Raw genomic sequence first — 20,563 nt, forward strand, 5'->3', positions numbered from 1 at the left:
CTAAGAGGTTGGTATAGGAGACCATTCCGTGTGGCATGGGAAATGCAGTCCAGCTCTCACTCAGAAAGGCCAGTGGAAAGCGAGGTCCAGCACATAGGACCCACGCCCACGGATAGGCTCTCCTGTGGGGTATCAGGCCTGCATTGTACCTAGGCCACTTTGAGACTTGCTTTTTGCTAAAACTCCCTCACCCTGAATTGAGGCAGCAAATGTTTACTGCGTATCTTTAACTTCCTAAAATCTATGCTAAACCTCCCAAGGTCAAGTGTAACCAGTTCAACCACTTTTCCCTTCACATTTGTAAATATCCTTCCTTTTTGATGTAATTAGCAACATTCTCTCCTTTGTTGTCTGTAAAAGGTAGCCAGGAAAAGCGAACCTGCATAGTAAATGAGGACCATCCTCAATGTAATGTGTCCAGAAAAGCAATAAAAGCCTGTCCAGGCAAGGGACCGGGCAGGCCCTCTCTTTCACTGAGTGAGCAGCCGTGTCATCCCTTTTCCTCCACAGGATTTCTGTAGTCCGTGTGAATTTGTCTTGTCTCAACCATAACGCCGCAGACACTGCGGGCTGGTGTCCGCATCAGGTTGGTCTAACAAAAACCAACAAACCCCAACACAAACCATTCCTAGAAGTAATGAAATGTACATGTAGTATTCAAGACAAATATGGTAACACTTCTAAACTTCTAGGGAGCAAAGTAAACATTAAAACAGACTAAATATGCATTCCCTTTCATCTAAATGCAGTTCATATAGGCTTAAACCAAGTATTCAGGCTTAAAGCTTCTAGCTAGCAAGTTCACCTGTCAACTGTGGGCCTGGTGCCCAGCTACTCTAAGCACCAGACCCAAGGTGAAAAAACAGATGTGTTCAAGGACTTACAGGCACGGAAGGAGGCAAGAAAGCAAGCAATAAACCACAATACTGTACAGGATGCTCTATGACTAGGGTAAACTACCTAACTTTGCCTGGGAGACTTACAGGCATGGTATCTGAGGGGATAATGCTAAGGTTGAGATATGAAAACTAAGGATTTTCTTAGGACACAAGAGGAAGGGCAGAACATCAGAGGCAGAAGGAATAGTTCAACAGAATGGGGATGCGAGAAATCAGAGCTATTTGGATAACAGTGACACATTCATTAGTTTGGCTCATGTAAGTGTGAGGACGGCAGACAAAGCTGGCTGATCAGGTAAAAAACACACCAGAAAGACCTTATACATGACGTGATGGCTTACAGGTTGCATTCTAAACTGAAGGCTTCTCACTACAAAGGAACAAAATACTCTGATTTGTACTTTTATCACTGAGGAAAGAGTGAAAGGAGTTGGGACCTGGCAGAAAGTCCAGTGGTTAAGTTTAAGAACCAACGTTTTGAGAGCTGCTGTAACAAAATCCCACCAACTGGAAGGCTTAAACAACAGAATTTTGTTTTCTTGTAGTTCTGGAGGCGAGAAGTCCATCATCAAGTTGCCGGCAGGGCTGGGTTCTCCAGAGGGCTTTCTCCTTAGCTGGCAGACAGCCTCTTTCCTCTCCACAGTTCTCTTCTCTATGCGCACACATCCCTGGTGTCTCTTCCTGTTCATAGACTGGCACCAGTTATGTTGGATTAGGGCCCCACCTAATGGCCTAATTTTACCTGAATTACCTCTTTATAGGCCCTATCTCCAATATAGTAATATTCTCAGGTGCAGGGTAGCACTTAAACATAAGAATTCTGGGGGGACACAATTCAGTCTGTAACACAATGAGTGGCAGTAAGAATGGAGAAGAGGGGACAAATGGAAGGACAGTTAAGAAGTAGAAACCAACATGACTTGATTGGTTGATGAGTCAAGTATGCACAGGACATAAGGAGATCTGGATTTTTTTTTTTAGGCAATGTGGTATGTGCTGGTACTATTTGTCAAAAAAAAATAAAGAACACAGGAGGAGGCCTGGTATGCTTAGGAAAATTAAAAGCTCAATTTTCATCGTTGATATTGAAGTAGTAATTTCTAGTTAACAGGAAAAGTAAAATGGAAACCACGGGTATAAGAGATTGTCCAGAAAGAAAATGTAAAATAAGAGTAGCAGGGAATGTGATCTTGGTGAATAACATTGGAAGAAGCCAAACCTGAAGTCTGTGCGGGTATATCTAGAGAGACAAAATATCAGAATAGAGCAATGTGCCACATACATTAAGGGAGAGAATTAAGTGGGAGATGGTTGCTAACTCCTAAGTCTTTTACAGAAACTTAATGGTATTTTATTTCAAAGAATATAATATGTGCTTTTCATGAGTTCTAATTTGCTTAAGTTAGTAAACTCAGCTATCATTTGTGATGATTTCTCCCAATTTAGAATGTATTCAAAATTCTTTAACGATAATATATACCTTTCCTTATACTTTTGCAAATCCTAAATCCTTAGAATAAAAAAGATCTTTAAAGCAAAATTATGCCACCATATCTTAAACTCATCAGTAAACTGATTGTTTTCCAGGATTAGTTATTCTTGACACTACTCCCATTTATGTTGGAATACAAATTTTGAGGTTACCTGTAACAATGTATATGCCTTATATACTGTAGAGGTGGTAAGAAAATATCTAATAAATTAATAGCTAAACAAAAACAATATTACACATCTTGGAATGTCATGGTCTCAGAGAACCAAGTAGCTTGAAATCTGTTCATAAAATCTATTTGCATGACACTAATGTTTTAATGTGGAAAAATAGAAAACAAGATGCATAGGAGAGAAACATTTATTTATCAGGTATATTGTGAATATTATTTTTAGACAATCAGGTATGGACACTTTAAAATTCCACATTACTCAGAGATCCAAAGGCACAGACACAAGTGATTTATTGTTTTTAAAAAGTGACAAAGGGAAGATTAATTCTGGGAGATTTTTAATCAATTTAACACTATTATATACTAGAGAAAAAAATTCCACAAACATTCGCTCACAAAGCTGGTAGTTTTATATTTACACAGTGTTTTACAGCAATTTTAAATGTTTATCTATAATACAATAATGTTACTTCAGAAAACATAAAAAATATAGTTTTTTTAATAGCCATGCTCCCATTTTTTGATGAAAGCTATTCAGTTCATCCTAATGTAGTTTAACACTTTAAAAATGCATGAGATATTGCAGTCAGCTTTATAAACCTCTGAGACAGAGGCTTTCAGGCAGAACAGGCAGAGGGCTCATCATCACTTATGTCTGAATCATCTTCATCAACTCCTTCAATCACTGATTTCTTCCCTTTACAACAGGATACAATTAACCCGATCAAGAAGACCTGTAAATTTAAATAAACTGTAAGTTATTTCCCAAATGTGAAGTCACTCAGAAAATACTGGTTTTAAAATCCAATGGCATTACTATGACACAAACAAGCTAAGGGTCAAATAATGCCTGGGATACCCATACTTACCCCGAGAAAGGCCCAGTTACCAAAATAGTATGCAGCGCTAAAGAACCAGAACTTGTGAAGGAATAGGTAGGTCCGGGTAACAGTACACTGATCTGTAAAAGCAAATAAAAAACTATTGTGAAATAATTTCTCTTCTGAAATGGACTATTAAAACTGTATCTGAGAAGTTATTAAAACTAATAACCAAGGTCAAACAGTAAGTATTGGAGACGGGACTGAAATCTAGGTCTATGCCCAAAGCCCCTCATTTGATCCCCTATTATAGTTTAAATTACCAACTAATGCGGCATAGTTTTTAAAACCAATGCCACCAATGTAATCCTGGCTCTTACGTATAAAAAAATTATACTGGCTAGTTCCATTTATTTAAAATAGAAACAGCATTTTAACCAGGAGTGTCAGACATGTTCTAAAACAAAACAGATAAAGTTTCCCTAATGAACATGAAAAGACAAAGAATATCAGACGTGGTTAGTAGTAAGATGCACTTTTGTAAGCATCCAATTTTTAGAACAGCTCAAACTTGAAAGGTTCTTTGAGCTTTTCTTTTTTCTCCTAAAAAATACAAAAATCATTACATACGGAACTTTAAGTAGCATTATATCTTGAATTAAAAATAAATCATATACTTTTGTCTTTCCAAAAAAAAAGGTACCTCTTAAGGGAAAAGTGGCAGACTGGGTATTTGATATTTGTGTCAGATGCCATACTGGTTTTATCTGAATACTTTGTTTCTACCAGGTTACAAAGTCCTCTATGGATCTTGACATATATCTAGCAAATGATGTCTAAGAAAATACTTGTCTAGTAAACCATTCATAAAGGTCTGGGTGGCACAATATAATGTAACTGATTTGAAATTATATATGCTGCATTGAATATAGGATTCCAACCTCACAAATTTCAAAGGGCCTTTATTCATTACAGAAGAAAATCCTTGCCCCGGCTGGTGTGGCTCAGTGGACTGTCAGCTTGTGAACCGAAAAGTCGGGGGTTCGATTCCTGGTCAGGGCATGTGCCTGGGTTACGAGCTAGGTCCCCCATTGGGGATGTGTGAGAGGTAGTTGATCTATGTTTCTCTCACACATCGTCGATGTTTCTCTCCCTCTTTCTCCCTCCCTTCCCCTCTCTCTAAAAATAAATAAAGTCTTTTTTAAAAAAGGGAAAAAAAGAAGAAAATCCTTTACAAAACAATTTCTATTCAGTCTATTAATTACAGAGGAGATTATGATTTCTGCATATTTTTATCCAAAATGTACAGTGGCAAAATATTTTACATGCAATTAGGAGACCAATATCACACCCTATTACTAAGAAAATGCACTGTTGATTTCTAATTTTATGAACTCTCTTCTTAGCTTCAATCAATAAATACTATCTATTTTCTCCTAAAACACAAAATTGAACTGGGAATTTTACAGTCCAGTTCATTACACAAAGGATCTAATACACTTTATTTTTTGGCTGTCACATGGTTTTCTGAAAGTAGCTTTTAGATTATATTCTATCAAAATACAAGACCTGTTATGTAAAGCTTTAGATATTATGGAAATATTTAGATACTCTAAGTCTTACCTATTCTAACTCCTCCCACTGTACTTCAACAATTACTGCTAGTGCTCAATACCAAACTGTACAAAGCAGTTTAATAGAGAAGCAACTTCTTTTCATATGCAAGGACCATGGATCTAATGCTGAGCTATTGATCCCTCAAGGGCCTCCTTCATATTCTTTGCTCTCTCAACAAAAAAGTCTAGAATGAATATTCAAAGCTCCCTAAGGAAAACCAAAAGGGCTTGATGTAGCTAGCAGTGGCTGAACGAACGTTTCCCTCCTCTCCTACAGTGAATAGCACCCAAGACTACACTGGGAGCTCAGTCTAGCAGAAGAGCTCCTAGACAGGATGCTCGTTAGTCATTTATCCTGCTCCCACCACATGTTATCCTCACCTCTATTACAGAACTTGCTTCATAGTAGTATGTCACTTCTAATAAGCACTTTTTCAATAGATAAGCCTGTGTGTTCCAAAGAACCTATCAGAGTGCCTGACCTTCAGTGATTATTGAAGCAAACCAAATTTCTAAAGAACTGACAGTGACCTGAGAGGAAGGGCAGGGGGTAATGGGGGAAAGAAGGGGAGGGGTCATATCAAAGAACATGTCCCCCATGAACAAGGACAACGGGGGATGGGTGAGAGGACTGAATGTGGCAGGTGGGTGTGGGTAGGGCAGGGGAGAGTAATGGGGAAGTAATGGGGACAACTGTAATTGAACAATAAAAAATTCAAAAAAAAATGAAAAAGAAATAAAAAGGGGTATTTTATTTAAAAATATTGCTAAATAACATATTCTCCAGTTCTTTTGACTAAAATCTGACAAGATTCCATGGGTGTCAGAACAAGACATTTGCATATGTTTCAAAAGTGAAAGTATAAATTGTCCAGCATAGTGAAGTCTTTGAAGAGCTCGGACTGTGACAGACTTACTGTCAAATACCATTTGGCTACTTCTCCACCCTGTGAGTGGGCACCAGAGTTCCTTACAGGGTCATTCTAAAGAACAAACGAGGCACAGCTGTCCTTTGGTAAACACAGAGGATTGGTTTCAGGACCCCTGCAGATGCCAAAATCTGAGATGCTCAAACCCCTGATATAAAATGGCACAGTACTGCACGTAACCTGAATTCGCACATAGGCCACAGCAGGGTAGCCCATGTGCAAACACAGGCTACGCCTCTCTTCACTCACGTGGGTTCTGCATAGCGCTCAGCACAGGGCAAATTCAGGTTTTGATTTCAGAACTTTGTGATAATTTTAAAAAATATTTTCAATCTATAGATAGTTGAATCCATGGATATGAAAACACAAATAAGACCAACTATATATCAAAATCCTCATGCAAAGTGACAGTTAAGATTAATTATCTTCTTTATTGCTTTCAAGGATAACTAACCCATGTTAAGGGACACCATTCTCAAGAGATGCTAAAAATAGGGGCTCAGATAAAAAATTTCTTTCTAGTGATAAGATGGTTATACAAAATAAAAATTTTAAGAGCCTAGAAAGTGCATCTCGAGGACATGAATAAAATCAGACTTTTGGATCATGCTACTACTACACTTCTTCCACTTCTTCTCACTTATCATCAAACTAGATACGTAACAGAAAGTGCAAATAACCCATTACTTTCAGGTATTAGCAGCTTTATAAATATACCTAATAAATTTTATATTATATAGTTCCTTTTTCCTTTTAGACTACTAGTATGTCACTGTTAATGTATTCTGACTGCTACTGAGACAGCTTTAGTTATTAAGTATGATAAAGACACCTTCTATTTAAAATATATTTTTGAAAACAGCATTTAGTGTTGATTTAAGCTACAATTAAGTCATCATGTTATATCTTCACTTGAAATCAACTTAGAATTAGACTATATCTGTGCTTTATTTATACAATCAATCCTTATATTACATATGCATATAGAGAGGCACTTGAGAAAACCCATGTGCCAAAGCAAATATACATTAAAGCAAATATTTTGTTTGACGAGTGACAAACTGGCAGGAGGGACTGGACCATTTAGAATGGCACTTTGTTTCTCATGCTTGTCCATGATTACACAAACTCTGGTTTCTGATCAGGGTCTTGCAGCTATTGAATATTTATAATACACATAGAAATCTTAACTGTATACTGGCTGAGGAATTTGGACAATATTGTGAGATGATTAGAAGTTATTTATCAAACTGTTTTAAGAAAGCGAATTAATTACATGAGTGGAATGCAGATTGACAGTGAGAACTGAGTGTAAGAGGTTCGCCAAGTCAGGAGACAACCCAAGTGAGAACACGAGCTGTCAGAACAGAGAGGAAGGCTGGGGCTGAGAGCTGTTTGGAAGTGAAACCCCGGCGAGTCATAGGTTTTGCTGTCAAGTGAATCTATAGCATACGAAATACACACACATAAAAAGATTTGAGAAACTAGCAACATACATCCAAATAAAAAAAGGGAGGGCAAATAAAAAATTAAAATACTTAATAAAAATCAAAGTTGTATATTTACCTTAAAATTTAAAAAATGGCATACAGTTAAATCAATATTTTGTTAAATCTCACTGCAGAAGCTGGGTAAAAAGAAGATTGGTGAACATCAAAAATCACAGAAATTCTAAAAGAAATAGTTTTATTATATTGGTAAAAATGAAAAATGTGTCTTTTATTTTACAGAAAAAACCAAATGGATTTTTTGGCCACCCAATATGAATATAGAAACTGTATCAGGTCAATAAAGATAGCACTTGCCAGATTTTTTTGCACTAAAGAATGAATTTTATAGTGATTATTTTTAAGAGCTAGCACAGTTTGTGTTTGGCTCTGAAAGTTAAATTTAAGGTGTTTCTTAAGTGCTAAAATATGTGTTGCTTCTTTAAGAAAAGATACTCCTAATTACATCTGTATTGTAATTGGCCATCGAAAACTTATCGAAGGGAGTTAAAAAGGCAGGCACCAGCACATCACCTACAGGAACAAGCACAGACTGTACCAGTGAACTCTAAATTAATAAGACTTATTATTTATTAGTCTAATTGTCCTAGGCCAGTCAAATATCAAACAATTATTTTCTGTTACTTTATCTTTTTTATAAAATGACAGTAGTTTAAGGGGTTCAGTAGAAAATATTAAAGTTAGACACAGAAAATCGACATTTCATTCTTGGGTCTGCCACTTATATACGATGAGATTCTGGGTGAGTCATTTAACTTCTAAGTATTGGTGTTTTTATAAGTGACATTGAGATAATATCTGCTTGTGGTAGATAGTAACAGAATAGACTGATCTAGAATTAAATTTGGAGAGAAATCTACATTAAAAAAAAAAAAAACAACGAAAGGTGGATGTTTTTAAGAGTTAGCAACCTTAAGCAAGAATCTACAAATACGAGTAAGTGGCTGAGAAGTTTCACGAAATTACCTAGGTTGGCTTTGGAAAATCCAGAAAACTTGGAAACTTACACCTAATTTGCTCTATTGTCTTAGTTGAACTTTTGGCAAAGCGATCAAAATGTCACCTAGCAAAGAACTGCAATTCCAAGTAACTTCCTATATCTCAAGGAAAAAGCAGGAGAAATGGTTCTCTGATCAATACTCAGTTTTGTGGTCTGCATGGCACCCTCACCTGACAGTGGACACATCAGGCTGTCGCAGCTGGTGGTTCCAGCCAGTATCAATGAGGCCCTTTTTCTGACTACATCCCACCTGGAAACTACAGGACAATAAATTTGGCTTTCCATACATATGCTTGATGGCCGCCGCTTCCCAACAGTTAAGCTAACAGCACTGTGTAGAGTGGGTCAGAGTGGAGCACTAGCTGAAAGGTACAGCAATTCACGTGAGATGTAATTCGGATGAGATGTGTGGATCGTTGTGCAAACAGACTCTGCATCCCTTAGACACTGCTTAGGTGTGGAGAAAGAGTGAATGAAGGTAACTCTGCTTTGAAGAATAGTAAAAGAAATAGTGATGTCGGTAAGTATACTCCAAAAGTCACTGTGCTGTTTTCCCCAAGAACTATCTATGCGTTTTAAACACGTTCATACACATATTACGAAAATAAGGCAAGTCTCTGTATATTACTTTCATAAGATTGGGCTTATTTAGGGCTATCCATAGATCGCTAACAGGCTAACATCTTTATTTTGCTTTAGTCCTTGACCATGAAGTAATGTTCTAACCCCACATACCACACATTACAACTACGCACATGCTTTCAGCTCTAATGGAAGCCCAATGAGAAAGTGTGCAATGACCAATGATGGGACTGGGAAATTACTAGGTTATCTTACTAGTTTTCAGTTTATGAAGGAATACCAAGAACAAAACAAAGGCCAACCAACAGGCTCAAAATTAAAAAAAAAAAAAAAAGTATAACCTTAATAGCTGCAAATAGATTTTAAAAACAATTATTCTAGATAATATCAAAAGTAGAATGTAAAATATAAAGCAACGTTTTCTAATTAAGACTCTAAAAAACAGGGCATCACCCTTGATCTTTCTCACATCCTATCCTTGACCTCACATCCTACTGGCTCTACCTTCAAAATATATCCAGAATCTGGCCTGCTTGCCACTTTCACCACTACCACAAGCTCTCCCCTGGACACTGCAAAAGCCTCCTGTCAACTTACTTTTGCCCTTGGTTTATTATGATCTATCTCAGGGGCTGGCACGCTATAACCCAAAAGGGTAAATTTAGCCCAGCACTTGTTCTTCTAAGTTTTACTGGAGCACGGCCACAGCCATCCATAATGTACTGTCTGTGGCAGCTTCTGTGCTGCAACGGCAGAGGGGAACAGTGCGTGCACCACACACACAAATATTTACTGCCTAGTCTGTCAGAAAAGTTGGCCGATCGCTGGTCTGTATATGACACAGCAGTCAAAGTGATTCCTCGAGAACGTAAATCACAGCATGTCATTCTTCCACTCACAATCTCATCTAGATACTTTCCGTCTGCAAGTAAAAGCTGAAGTTCTTAATGTCACTGCTCATGGTTCCTCTGCCTTTTGCCACCCTGCACCTGCTGTTACTTCGGCCTGGAATGCTTCAGCTGCCTTTCCTCCTTACGTCCTTAAGATCGTTTTGCTCAAATGTCAGCTTCTCAGTAAGAATTTCCCTTCTACACTACTTAAAATTTCAAACCATCCCTCCTCTGGGCAACAGTTACTCTCCTTTGGCTCTTTTTCTCTCTAACAGTTACCACTGGACATACTTATTTGTCTCTTTCTACTAAGTAAACTCCACGGGGAGAGGGATATTTGACTGTTTTGTTCACTGTTGTCCCACTGGTACCTAGAATAGTGCCTGACAGTACAGACAGCAAAAACCTTTCATTAAATGAGAAAGCTCAGGAATAACGGGTAAGTGAATGATCATATGGACTGCTAGAAATTAAGAAATAAGTTTGTCTTAGAATTTCAAGACTAACAGAATTTCAAGACTATGATTCTTAGTATCACTATGATTTGTCAGTATCTTCTAATGGTGCTTCACTGCAACAGCTATCACTTAATGTTGTATTCCTCAACCAGGACAATCTTCTAAATAAACAAGGCTATCAAAAATTATCACAATTCTAACAAAGCTGATTTAACCTCATCTTATAGACTAATCTATCTTTAACTTTCCCATGTCCACTCCCAAATCTGCAGACTATAAAACAAAAGATCATACAATACTTTTTAAAGCCACTGCCCCACGTTCTTGAGTTTGAGGGAAAGGATGATGTATATTCTCTGAACTGGACCTTGTTGTTACAGAATTCTAGAAAGTTAAAATTATTAGCTTCACTTAATATGAGGTAGGAGGTATTAAATTAATAATCCGTATTTAAACCTGTCTTTTAAACAAACACAGAGTCCAGGACTGTTTTTATTTCAAATTATCTTTATGGACCATCCACTTGGGCCCACAGCACCACAGGAGATATAAACAAATACTGTATCACAAAGCACCAGTGTACCTTTTAATCTCAATGCTTAAGGCTTAGTTTCTAATGAAACCCCTTGATCACCTTCATTTTTAGCTTGTTAAAATTGGCTTTCATTAATATGAAGATTTCAGACAGCTGTTAGGGGTGGGGTTGGGGGGCTGGTTGGAGCTGTAGAGGGAATGAACAGAAAAGAAAAAGAGAGAGAAATTCATGGACACGGGCAACAGTGTGGTGATTGCCAGGGGGAGGGTGAGAAGTGGGGGGAGGTGAAGGAGGGTACAGGGAGGACAGATGGTGATGGGCAGGGACCTCACAGGGTGGTGAACACACAACACAGTGCACGGTTGATGTGCTGTGGCACTGTGCACCTGAAACCTGTATACTTTTGTTAATCAGTGTCACCCCAATACATTCAATAAAAAGGGAAAAAAATAAAAAAATAAAAATGTGTAACCTGAAAAAAAAAACATTTTATTTATAACTGTACAGATGAAAAATCAAGTATCAACTAGTATAGTAACTCCTTTAATAACACTGGTTTTAAATAGAAGTAAGTCTCTCCTACAAAACACATTTTTCAATTTTTATTTTTGCTCAGAGACCAAAGCATGGGTTGGAGAGTAAAAAATTAACCTGAATGCATTGTTAGTAATAGTGTAGGTGCTGGAGTAATATTGTTTATTTACTTAAGATTTCTAAATAAAATTTCCTTGGAAACGTGGAAGTTCAAGTAGAAATATTCCATATTCTAAGAAAAACATGGTATCAAGAATTTAAGAATTTAATTTTTTAAGAGTCTCAGTAACTATCTCCCAATCCTACTTTTCAACAAACTGAAAGGAAAAAAGTCCTCTATAATATCAGTATCTGCCCTGGCTGGTGTGGCTCAGCGGATTGATCACGAGCCTGCAAACCAAAAGGCTGCAGGTTCGGTTCCCAGGGCCCATGCCTGGGTTGTGGGCTGGGTTCCCTGGGTGGGTGCATTAAGAGGCAACCGATTGATGTATAGGCCTCTTTGCACACTGATGTTTTGCTCTCTCTCTTTCTCCCTTCCTTCCCCCTCTCTCTAAGAAGTAAATAAAATCTTTTTAAAAATCAGTAATTACTTGGCAGATGAATGCCACTATCTTGTCTCTGGTTGTTTTTAGCCATAAAAAGGCTTAACAATGTTTTTTCTTTAATTACACAAACTATTAACAATGAAAAAATAGAGTAAATATTTACTTATCTTTACTTCGAATTTCATTTTCCTGAGGTACAGCCAGACTTTTAGACAATTTATGCAATAAAAGCATAAAAGAGATAATAAATATACTCTCCCACCTCCCATTATATGGTATATATATTTATGTTAAAACATAAAGCTATATCCTTACTATATATGATATTATATATCCATATATATTGTATGTGACATAATTTCAAGTGTCCTCATTGATGGGTAAATATCCAGTTATTTCTTTTTGTTTGTTATTTCTGATCTAACTATGACGAGCCTTGGAAACTGGTTAGCTTTTAGAAAAACCAAGAAAGTGTGAATACGATTTCAAGATTTCCATCTAAGGAAATGTTTAAGACACAGAAAAGAAATAGAACTTCTTCTCCTACCCCCTAACGTGAGGATAAGTGGAAGACAAAAGGAAAGTTCCATCTTAGTTTGGAAGAATCGACAAGACACACACTTCCACACAGCTAAACTAGATGGCAGTTAGAAAATAGGAGAGAAATTTAAGATTCTGATATTTGATTAGATTATTGAATGCCCTCTTATTTGGCAGCACAGTTAGGCTAGGCTTATTTATTGTCGACTGTCAATTCTGCAAACCACCACTAGAAATCCTCACTGCTCTGGCAGAGCTAAGCTTATTTAGGCTGCAATGAGGGAGTATAAGAAAAGGAACGACAGGGAATGTTTATAAGGTTTATAAGGTGGGAGTGGGCTGGACCACTTTAATCAATACCTTACAAGGTGGGGAACTGATTAGAATTGAGCTAAATTTACAATACAAGTTTTGGATTGATGGACACAATGAAATGAGATGCCTTCAAACAAGCCTTATTGAGCAAAGTAATCTTGATAAGCAAACTACTTTCTTATTTCCTGGAGTAAGTAGATAAATTATCTTTGTCTGTTCTCAGTATTACTTAACCTATGGACGGGGAAATGAGTCTATGTCTAGAACTGTTCAACATGAGCAACATTATTTTGGTGTCAGCTCCCCACCTTCCATGGGATTAAAACACTTTAAGGTTTACTGGTCAGTATTAGGGAATAGTTTAAGACTTCAGATAGTCTATTAGAAATTATTAAAATATGCTACTCTGGAATGGACAATATGGTGGAGTTAACAGAGTAAATTTAGAAAACCACCAGAAAGGAGAAATCTAGGTTGCTGACACTATCATAAGAAACTACTTAGATCACAAAATCCACCTGTTTCAGCTCATAGCTCTCAAAGCAAAAGCTTCACATAAAATGGAAAAATTGGTCTATCATTGAAAAATAGTGAAAAATTTATATAAAAATTTAAATTGTTTAAGAAAGATGGGGCATATCACCAAATGTAGAACACCATTTTTGCATTTAAATTGGTGGGTTATTTATTTTACAATATTTTTTAAATTCTTCAGTAAGTTTTAAAATAGTGTCTGCCTTTAGAGAAGAGGTTTAATTTCTGAAGTTTTTAATGTTATTTGTGGATCTAAACTGTTCTGAATAGAGCTTCACAAGGAATAGATTCTGTAAACCTAGTCAAAGGATGAATCATTTTACATAATTAAATATATCTATAATTATATCAAGATTCATTTGATGTTAGAAACTTATACCAGAAGTGACAGGAAAATATGAGAGATGAATTATTTTATAGAAGATTAAAAATTAAAAATAAGCATAAAAGGTTAACTCACTTTCATAAAAATTTGTACCTCTTAATCTAAATTGCTAAGGGAACTTACCAAATAGTATTGTCTTCACTAACTCTTATGTTCAAAATGTGTTGTCATTTTGTAGGGCAAAATAGATCACATTAAACCATTGAGGATACAAACTTAAATTTATAAAATTTAAGAAAAACAACATATGTAAGTGCAAATTTTTAAATATGTAAATAATATATAATTATACAAATAATACAATGTATACTACCTCTAAAATGGTAATTAGAAATAGTTATTTTTAGTAGTTCCAAATCTAGGATTATATTTGGTACTACCAGTTTTTAAAACAGTAGCTATTAGCCAAAGAGTAACCATTTGGTAGTGTGTGGTGGCTTTTTTCCCCTTTAACATTCTCTCAATGTGTACATATTTTATGTTTGCTGAACCACATATTATGTGACTTAACCTCTTAACTTTTCTCTTACATAAGTGGAGTATAGTTACTAAATTTAGGAAATTTAACATTGATAATATATATTTAAAATTTTACAGTCCATATTCCAACTCTGTCACTTATCCCATATACTCTTTACAGTGCATTCATCCTCCAGTACAGGATCCAATCCAGGCTCAAAATTCCATTGGGATATCATGTCTCTTTAACATCTTTTATCTGTAACAATTCCTCAGCCTCTGTCTTTTATGACGTTGACATTTTTGAGCATGCAGGCCAGTTACTTTATACTTTATGTTTGTCAATTGTCAATTTGGGTTTGTCTAATATTTCTTCATAATCTGATGTTCTCCATTCTTCTCAGGATGTTATATCCTGAGGCACAGATGGAAGCACTGCCCCACGATAATGACAATTTTGTTCACCCGGTGCAGATACTGCCCTGTTTCTCTGATATACGTATCTGACCGGTATTAGGGAATGGTATATATGCATATCTGCAACAGCTACTGCTACTTAAAACTAATAAACAGTCTGTAGAGACACCTCATTATGGTCTTAACCTGTAATTCCCTGAGTTTAATTTCAATTACTGTATCTTCATTTCTAAATATTGTGTTTGGTTTATTTACAAATCTGCTATAATTTCATTCACTCATTCTTCAATAGTTTGTTGTTCCTTGCAATATTTTGATCTGGTCATATTCCTTTTATCATAGCTGTTCTATAATCCATGCTGGTAATTCCCATATCAGATCTTTGCAAGTCTGTTTCTGCTGTCGTGTTATTTCTTTCTAGTTCTCTGTTTCCCTGTGTGCTTGAATATTTGACTCTGGTATCTGTATTTGTGCTCCTCTGTGGAAATTCCCTAAAGCCTAGAGTTAAGGTGGTGCATTTCTCTAGTGAGGACTTCTATTTACCTGTGCCCTGTGCCTACAGCACTGCCAGTGAGATTCCATGAGAGAGAAATTCACTCCGGTGACCTGCAAAGAGCTAGTCTGTAGTTACAACTTCTTGAGAATGTGGTTCTTCCCTTTCTATTCTTCCACTAAGGCCGACATTGCTGTCAGTTTTCTGGAAGTAACGTAAATTTACTTCTGCTACACCCTCACATGATAGTACAATCCCTGGGGCAGGGGTGGGGGGGACTCAGCTTTGTAAGAGGGCACATCCCCTCTGGCGTGCCACCAGACCCGAAGGCTCTAGACCTGTGCTGTGCAGATGACAGCCACTAGTAACACGTGGTTCTTAAGTACCTGACATGTGGCTACTGAGACGAAAGAAACAGAATTTATAATTTTACTTAATTTGAATTTATTTAAATTTAAACTGAAAACTAAGGCAGTGTAAAATATTTTTATTAAACACTACTGCTTTCGTAGAACTACATTTCACAGGAGTACAATAGTTTCATTTAATAATAAAAATGTACTGTTTGAATTAAGATATTAACTAAGTAGAATATATACACCAGGTTTTAAAGACTTAGTATTTAAGAGGAAATAATGTATCTCAGTAAAATTTTGTTAGTTACATACTGAAATAATATTTGGAATATACTGGGTTAAATATGATGCTATTTAATACAATCTAAGTCATCTGTTTCTCTGTTAACATGACTACTATAAAATTTTAAATCACATATGTGAGTTACATTATATTTCCATTGGACAGTACTACTCTAGGCCTTATTTTTGTTTCTCTTTTGCCTCAAATGGCTGTGAAAACTGGATTTAAAAACACTGACTTTGGTAAATACCCCCTTTGCTCTGAAGTACTTTCACTCAGGCCACGGAAGCAGCAGATGCACCTGGAGGGCTTACTGAACTACAGGCTGTGGGGCTCTGTCCCTTGGGTTTCTTTCTTTTTTTTTTTTTTTTTAAATTTTTATTGTTATTCAATTACAGTTGTATGCCTTTTCTCCCCATCCCTCCACCCCACCCCAGGTGAACCCACCTCCCTCCCCCACCTCCACCCTCCCCCTTGGTTTTGTCCATGTGTCCTTTTAGGAGGCTTAGGATGGGGCCTAACAATGGGCCTTTCTAACAACTTCCCACATGCTGCTGGTCCAGTAATGGTGACTAAGAGCAAATGACCCAGATTTTTTACTTAATACCCTATGAGCACTTTGATACTTTTAAGAAATTTGATATTTTATTTGGCTTTTTTTTATGGGGTGTATTTTTGCCATAAATATCACCTAAATTCTTGGTTATTCAAGCCCCATTCTCTCGTGAACTTGCTCCAATTAGGTTTTGCCATCAATGTGCCATCAGAACTGTTTTTGTCACCCAATTAACCGCCACAGGGGTCAATTCTTAGAGCTGGTCTGAGTCAACTTATTCTGACAATGTCAAATTTGACCAGAGCCCAGGGGTCCAGACACCATAATAAATAGTTAAGTAAGTGCCATTACCCTCTGTATGCTTACTGCAAAGAACCCCCCTTCCAATATGACGTACATGAGATTCATAGGCGCCTCTGCTGTTTATCTGGAACAAGGCTAGGCACAGGCGCTCTAAATTCTCATTCTTTGGTTTGTGAAAGAGTAGCTGAACTATTTCTCCACACTGATCAATTAAAACACAATTCTTGATTTGACTTAAACTTTTGTTAAAGTCTCTTGTTCCCAAGCCCTGAAGTCTGCCCTGCCCACAGTCTGAGCCCCTTACTGAACAACCCCTCCTGGCTGACCTCAGGAAAGCACATTCACTGATTATCTCACTCTGTAACTAACTCCTGGTTCTTTCTGGCCTTGTTTACGCCTTCCTGGAGAAGAAAAGCCCTTTTCGGTCTGATCTCTGAAATATTTGAGGATCTCATAGTCAGAGAGTTCTCCCTATTGCAATAGTCCCCCTTTTCCTATTGTAATAGTATCTTTGAATAAAGTCTCTACATTTTTATTTGCCAAACCCCAGCTCTTGAAGTAGTTATCATTCTTCCCTCAGCTTACAGGAAACTACATTAATCTATTTTCCCTCCTATCTCACTGGTCGTTCCTTCTTTCTTCCCCTTTGCTAGTTGCTCTTCTTTTTAACCTCTTAACATTGAATAGTCACAGAACTCATCCTTGTACCTCTTCTTCACTTACACTTGTTCTCTTGCTAATTTCTCAACTAATCTCACAGTTTTACTTCCCCCATCTTCCCCTGACCAATCCAGCATAAACTTCTCCAGATCTCCATATCCAACCCAACTGTCAACTTAAGACATCTACCTGGGTATTTAATGCATGACTCAACCAAAAATATTCAAACCTGAACTCTGTTCTCCCTCAATGCATAAATTAGGGAAAGAGATATGTAGAATTAAGAAAACATTCATTTTGCAAAAAGACTCAAGAGGACTTAGCCAAATACGAAGCTCCTGAATGTAGTTTAGTATGATCTCATACTAAAAATTACATTTATATGCAATTTAAAGTAATATCTATGTGCTTTTAGTTTACGGGCCATTTAACATGTGGGATTCTTAAAAGCTATTTAGAAAGCATGCTAAAAATCCCAAACAAAAACTACATAAAGATAAGGAATTTCCCTCATTGTTAAATCTTTTCACTCAATTCTCTACTACTACAGCCCATACTACTCTACTAAAACCTCATTCTTCGAGTATGTCCTCCCATTGTGTGGGTTTTCTTTTTATTTTGTTGATGTTTTCCTTTGCTGTGCAAAAATTTTTTAGTTTGATACGGTCCCATTTTTTATATTTTCTTTCGTTTTCCTTGCCTGGAGAGATATATCCAATAAAATATTGCTATGAGCGATGTCCGAGATTTTCCTGCTTATGTTTCCTTTTAGGATTTTTGTGGTTTGGGGTCTAACATTTAAGTCTTTGATCCATTTTGAATTTATTCTCATGTGTGGTGTAAGAAGATGGTCTAGTTTCATTTTTTTGCACATATCTGTCCAATTTTTCCAATACCATTTATTGAATAAACAATCTTTAGCCCATTGTATGTGCTTGCTTCCTCTGTCGAATATTAATTGGGAACACATCTGATAAGATGTTAATATCCAAAGTGTATAAAGAATTTACAAAACTCAACACTTTTTTTTTTCAAAAAAACAAACAACCCATTAAAACTTCAGCAAAGGACCTGAATAGACACCTCTCCAAAGATGACATACAGATGGCCAACAGACACTAATCATCAGAGAAATGCAAATTACAACCACAGTGAGTTATCATCTCACACGTAAGAATGGTTATCATCAATAAGTCAACAAACAATGTAAGTGCTGGCAAGGAGAAAGAGAAACCATTTTGCACTGTTGGTGGGAATACAGATTGGTGAAGCCACTGTGGAAAGCAGAATGGAGATACCTCAAAAAATTAAAAATAGATCTGCCTTTTGACTCAGCAATCCCACTTCTAGGAATGTATTTGAAAAACCCCAAAACACTAATTTGAAAGAACGTAAGTACCCCTATGTTCATTGCAGCATTATTTACAATCACCAAGATCTGGAGGCAGCCCAAGTATCCATCAGTAGATGAGCAGATAAAACAACTATGGGACATTTACACAACAGAATACTGCTTTACTGTAAAAAAAAAAAAGAAAATTTTATCCTTTGTGACAGTATGGATGAACCTGGAGAACATTATGCTAAGTGAAATAAGAGAATCAAAGAAAGACAAATACCATACGATTTCACTCATATGTGGAATCTAATGAACAAACTAAACTAACGAGCAAAATAGAGACTCAAAGGGAGAGAGCAGGATGACAGCTAAGGAGTGTGGGGAGGTTAAGGATGGAGAGCATGAGCCAAAAGGAAAAAGGACTCATGGACATGGACAATAGTGTGGTGATTGCCAGGGGAGGAAGGAAGGATAAGGGGGCAAATGGTAATGGAGGAAACTACAATAAAATACAATTTTTAAAAAAAGCTTCATTTTTAAAGGTTTAAGATTTGGTAGTTGCTAAATCTTTCCTTGAAGCCCTGACACTCTTGACCTCTGGACACACATGTTCTTGGACACTATAATGCTATAGCATTCTGGTTTCTCTCTTGTTTCCTAGACTGTTATGTTTCTCCAATAATCTTGTAGACTTCTAGTTTGCCTTTATATTATTAGTGAATTTCATTCCTTCATGGATTGAGATGATTACCTCCATTACATTAAAAAAGCAGTAATACCATTTTATTTTTAAAATTTAAAGGACAGATGATGCAAACAAAACACTAAAATGTTAAATGTAGAAAAAAAGAGACCTGGAATTAGGACACTTACATTAAAGTCATCTCATACTTTACATTAAAGTCATCTCATACTATCTGTGTACTTTTAATTTCTGTGTTAGGACCTTAGTCTCTGCATCCGACAGAAGGGGGATTACTATTCAGATGGCCTTCTATAGGTTGTTTTCTTGTTTTCACATTCTAGTTTATAGATTTAAAACTGTTTACAAATTATGTGTCTCTTTATGGCCTTTATTCCCATTTTTATAACTCTTATACAGAAAATGAGAGGGAAAAAGATTCTCTATCTCTGACATAATATCTTAGATCAATGTTTTCAGAAGGATAGGTTCTAGAGGTTCTGTGGAAACAGGTCAACGTGTTTACTGCTGTCAAAAGTAAAACAGCTTGGCAAACAAGTTTTATTTATAGAGAAATGTATTTTGAATCATTCATGGGCTTGTTTATTCCAGAACTTAGTGTTCAACTATTTTCTAAGTAAGACACTGATGTGCATTTTACTTTATTAATTTTTCCTTAGCATTATAGTTATTTAAAATAATTCTCACTCTTCCCCTTTGTACTTCCTACATATGATTATAATCCCGCTCTACCATTTTAGTCTTTAGTCTGCTTAAATAATTCATGTACTTTAGTTTAACACATCAGTTTTTATTCAGGCATCATCTGCTAACCTGAGTCATCTTAAACATCTGTCTTTGTAAAATTAGATCCTAAAGTTAAAATCTAAAGCTGTATATCATTTGATTATTGCTAAGGCTATCTATACATATTAACAAATATACTTCATCAGAATAACCTCCCCCAAATTAAGTTTGATATATACATATCATTTCATTTCCACTTACTTTAATATACAAATAAGAAAACACAAGTTTCTTATCAGGGTGATAACTGTAAGTTATATAGATGTCTGGCCAACATGTTGTACACCTAAAACTAATATAAATGGGAAGTCAATTATAACTGACAAATTTTAAAAATAAAAGATAATGCAAGTTTACTTCAAAAGATAAAAATTAAATAGAACAGGAGAAGACTCTGGATTCATGAATTTTAAAAAATGATCATTCAGAACATATTACCTTGCTTTGTCCCTC

The 20,563-nt window shown here is 36.3% G+C and overlaps 1 protein-coding gene across 1 annotated transcript in view; it reads right to left on the reverse strand.

The window, feature by feature from the left end:
* Positions 1-2,833: 2,833 nt before the first annotated feature.
* Positions 2,834-20,563, reverse strand: part of LMBRD1 (LMBR1 domain containing 1) — a 108,973-nt gene continuing 91,243 nt past the window's right edge. The window contains exons 15-16 of the mRNA XM_024576616.4: positions 3,433-3,524; positions 2,834-3,297 (exon numbers count right to left, since the gene is read on the reverse strand). Coding sequence (XP_024432384.1) covers positions 3,181-3,297; positions 3,433-3,524 — 209 coding nt within the window. The 3' untranslated portion in view covers positions 2,834-3,180. The remainder of the gene's footprint in view (positions 3,298-3,432; positions 3,525-20,563) is intronic.

The sequence above is a fragment of the Desmodus rotundus genome, chromosome 11 (genome assembly GCF_022682495.2).
Source record: "Desmodus rotundus isolate HL8 chromosome 11, HLdesRot8A.1, whole genome shotgun sequence".
Lineage (NCBI taxonomy): Eukaryota > Metazoa > Chordata > Mammalia > Chiroptera > Phyllostomidae > Desmodus > Desmodus rotundus.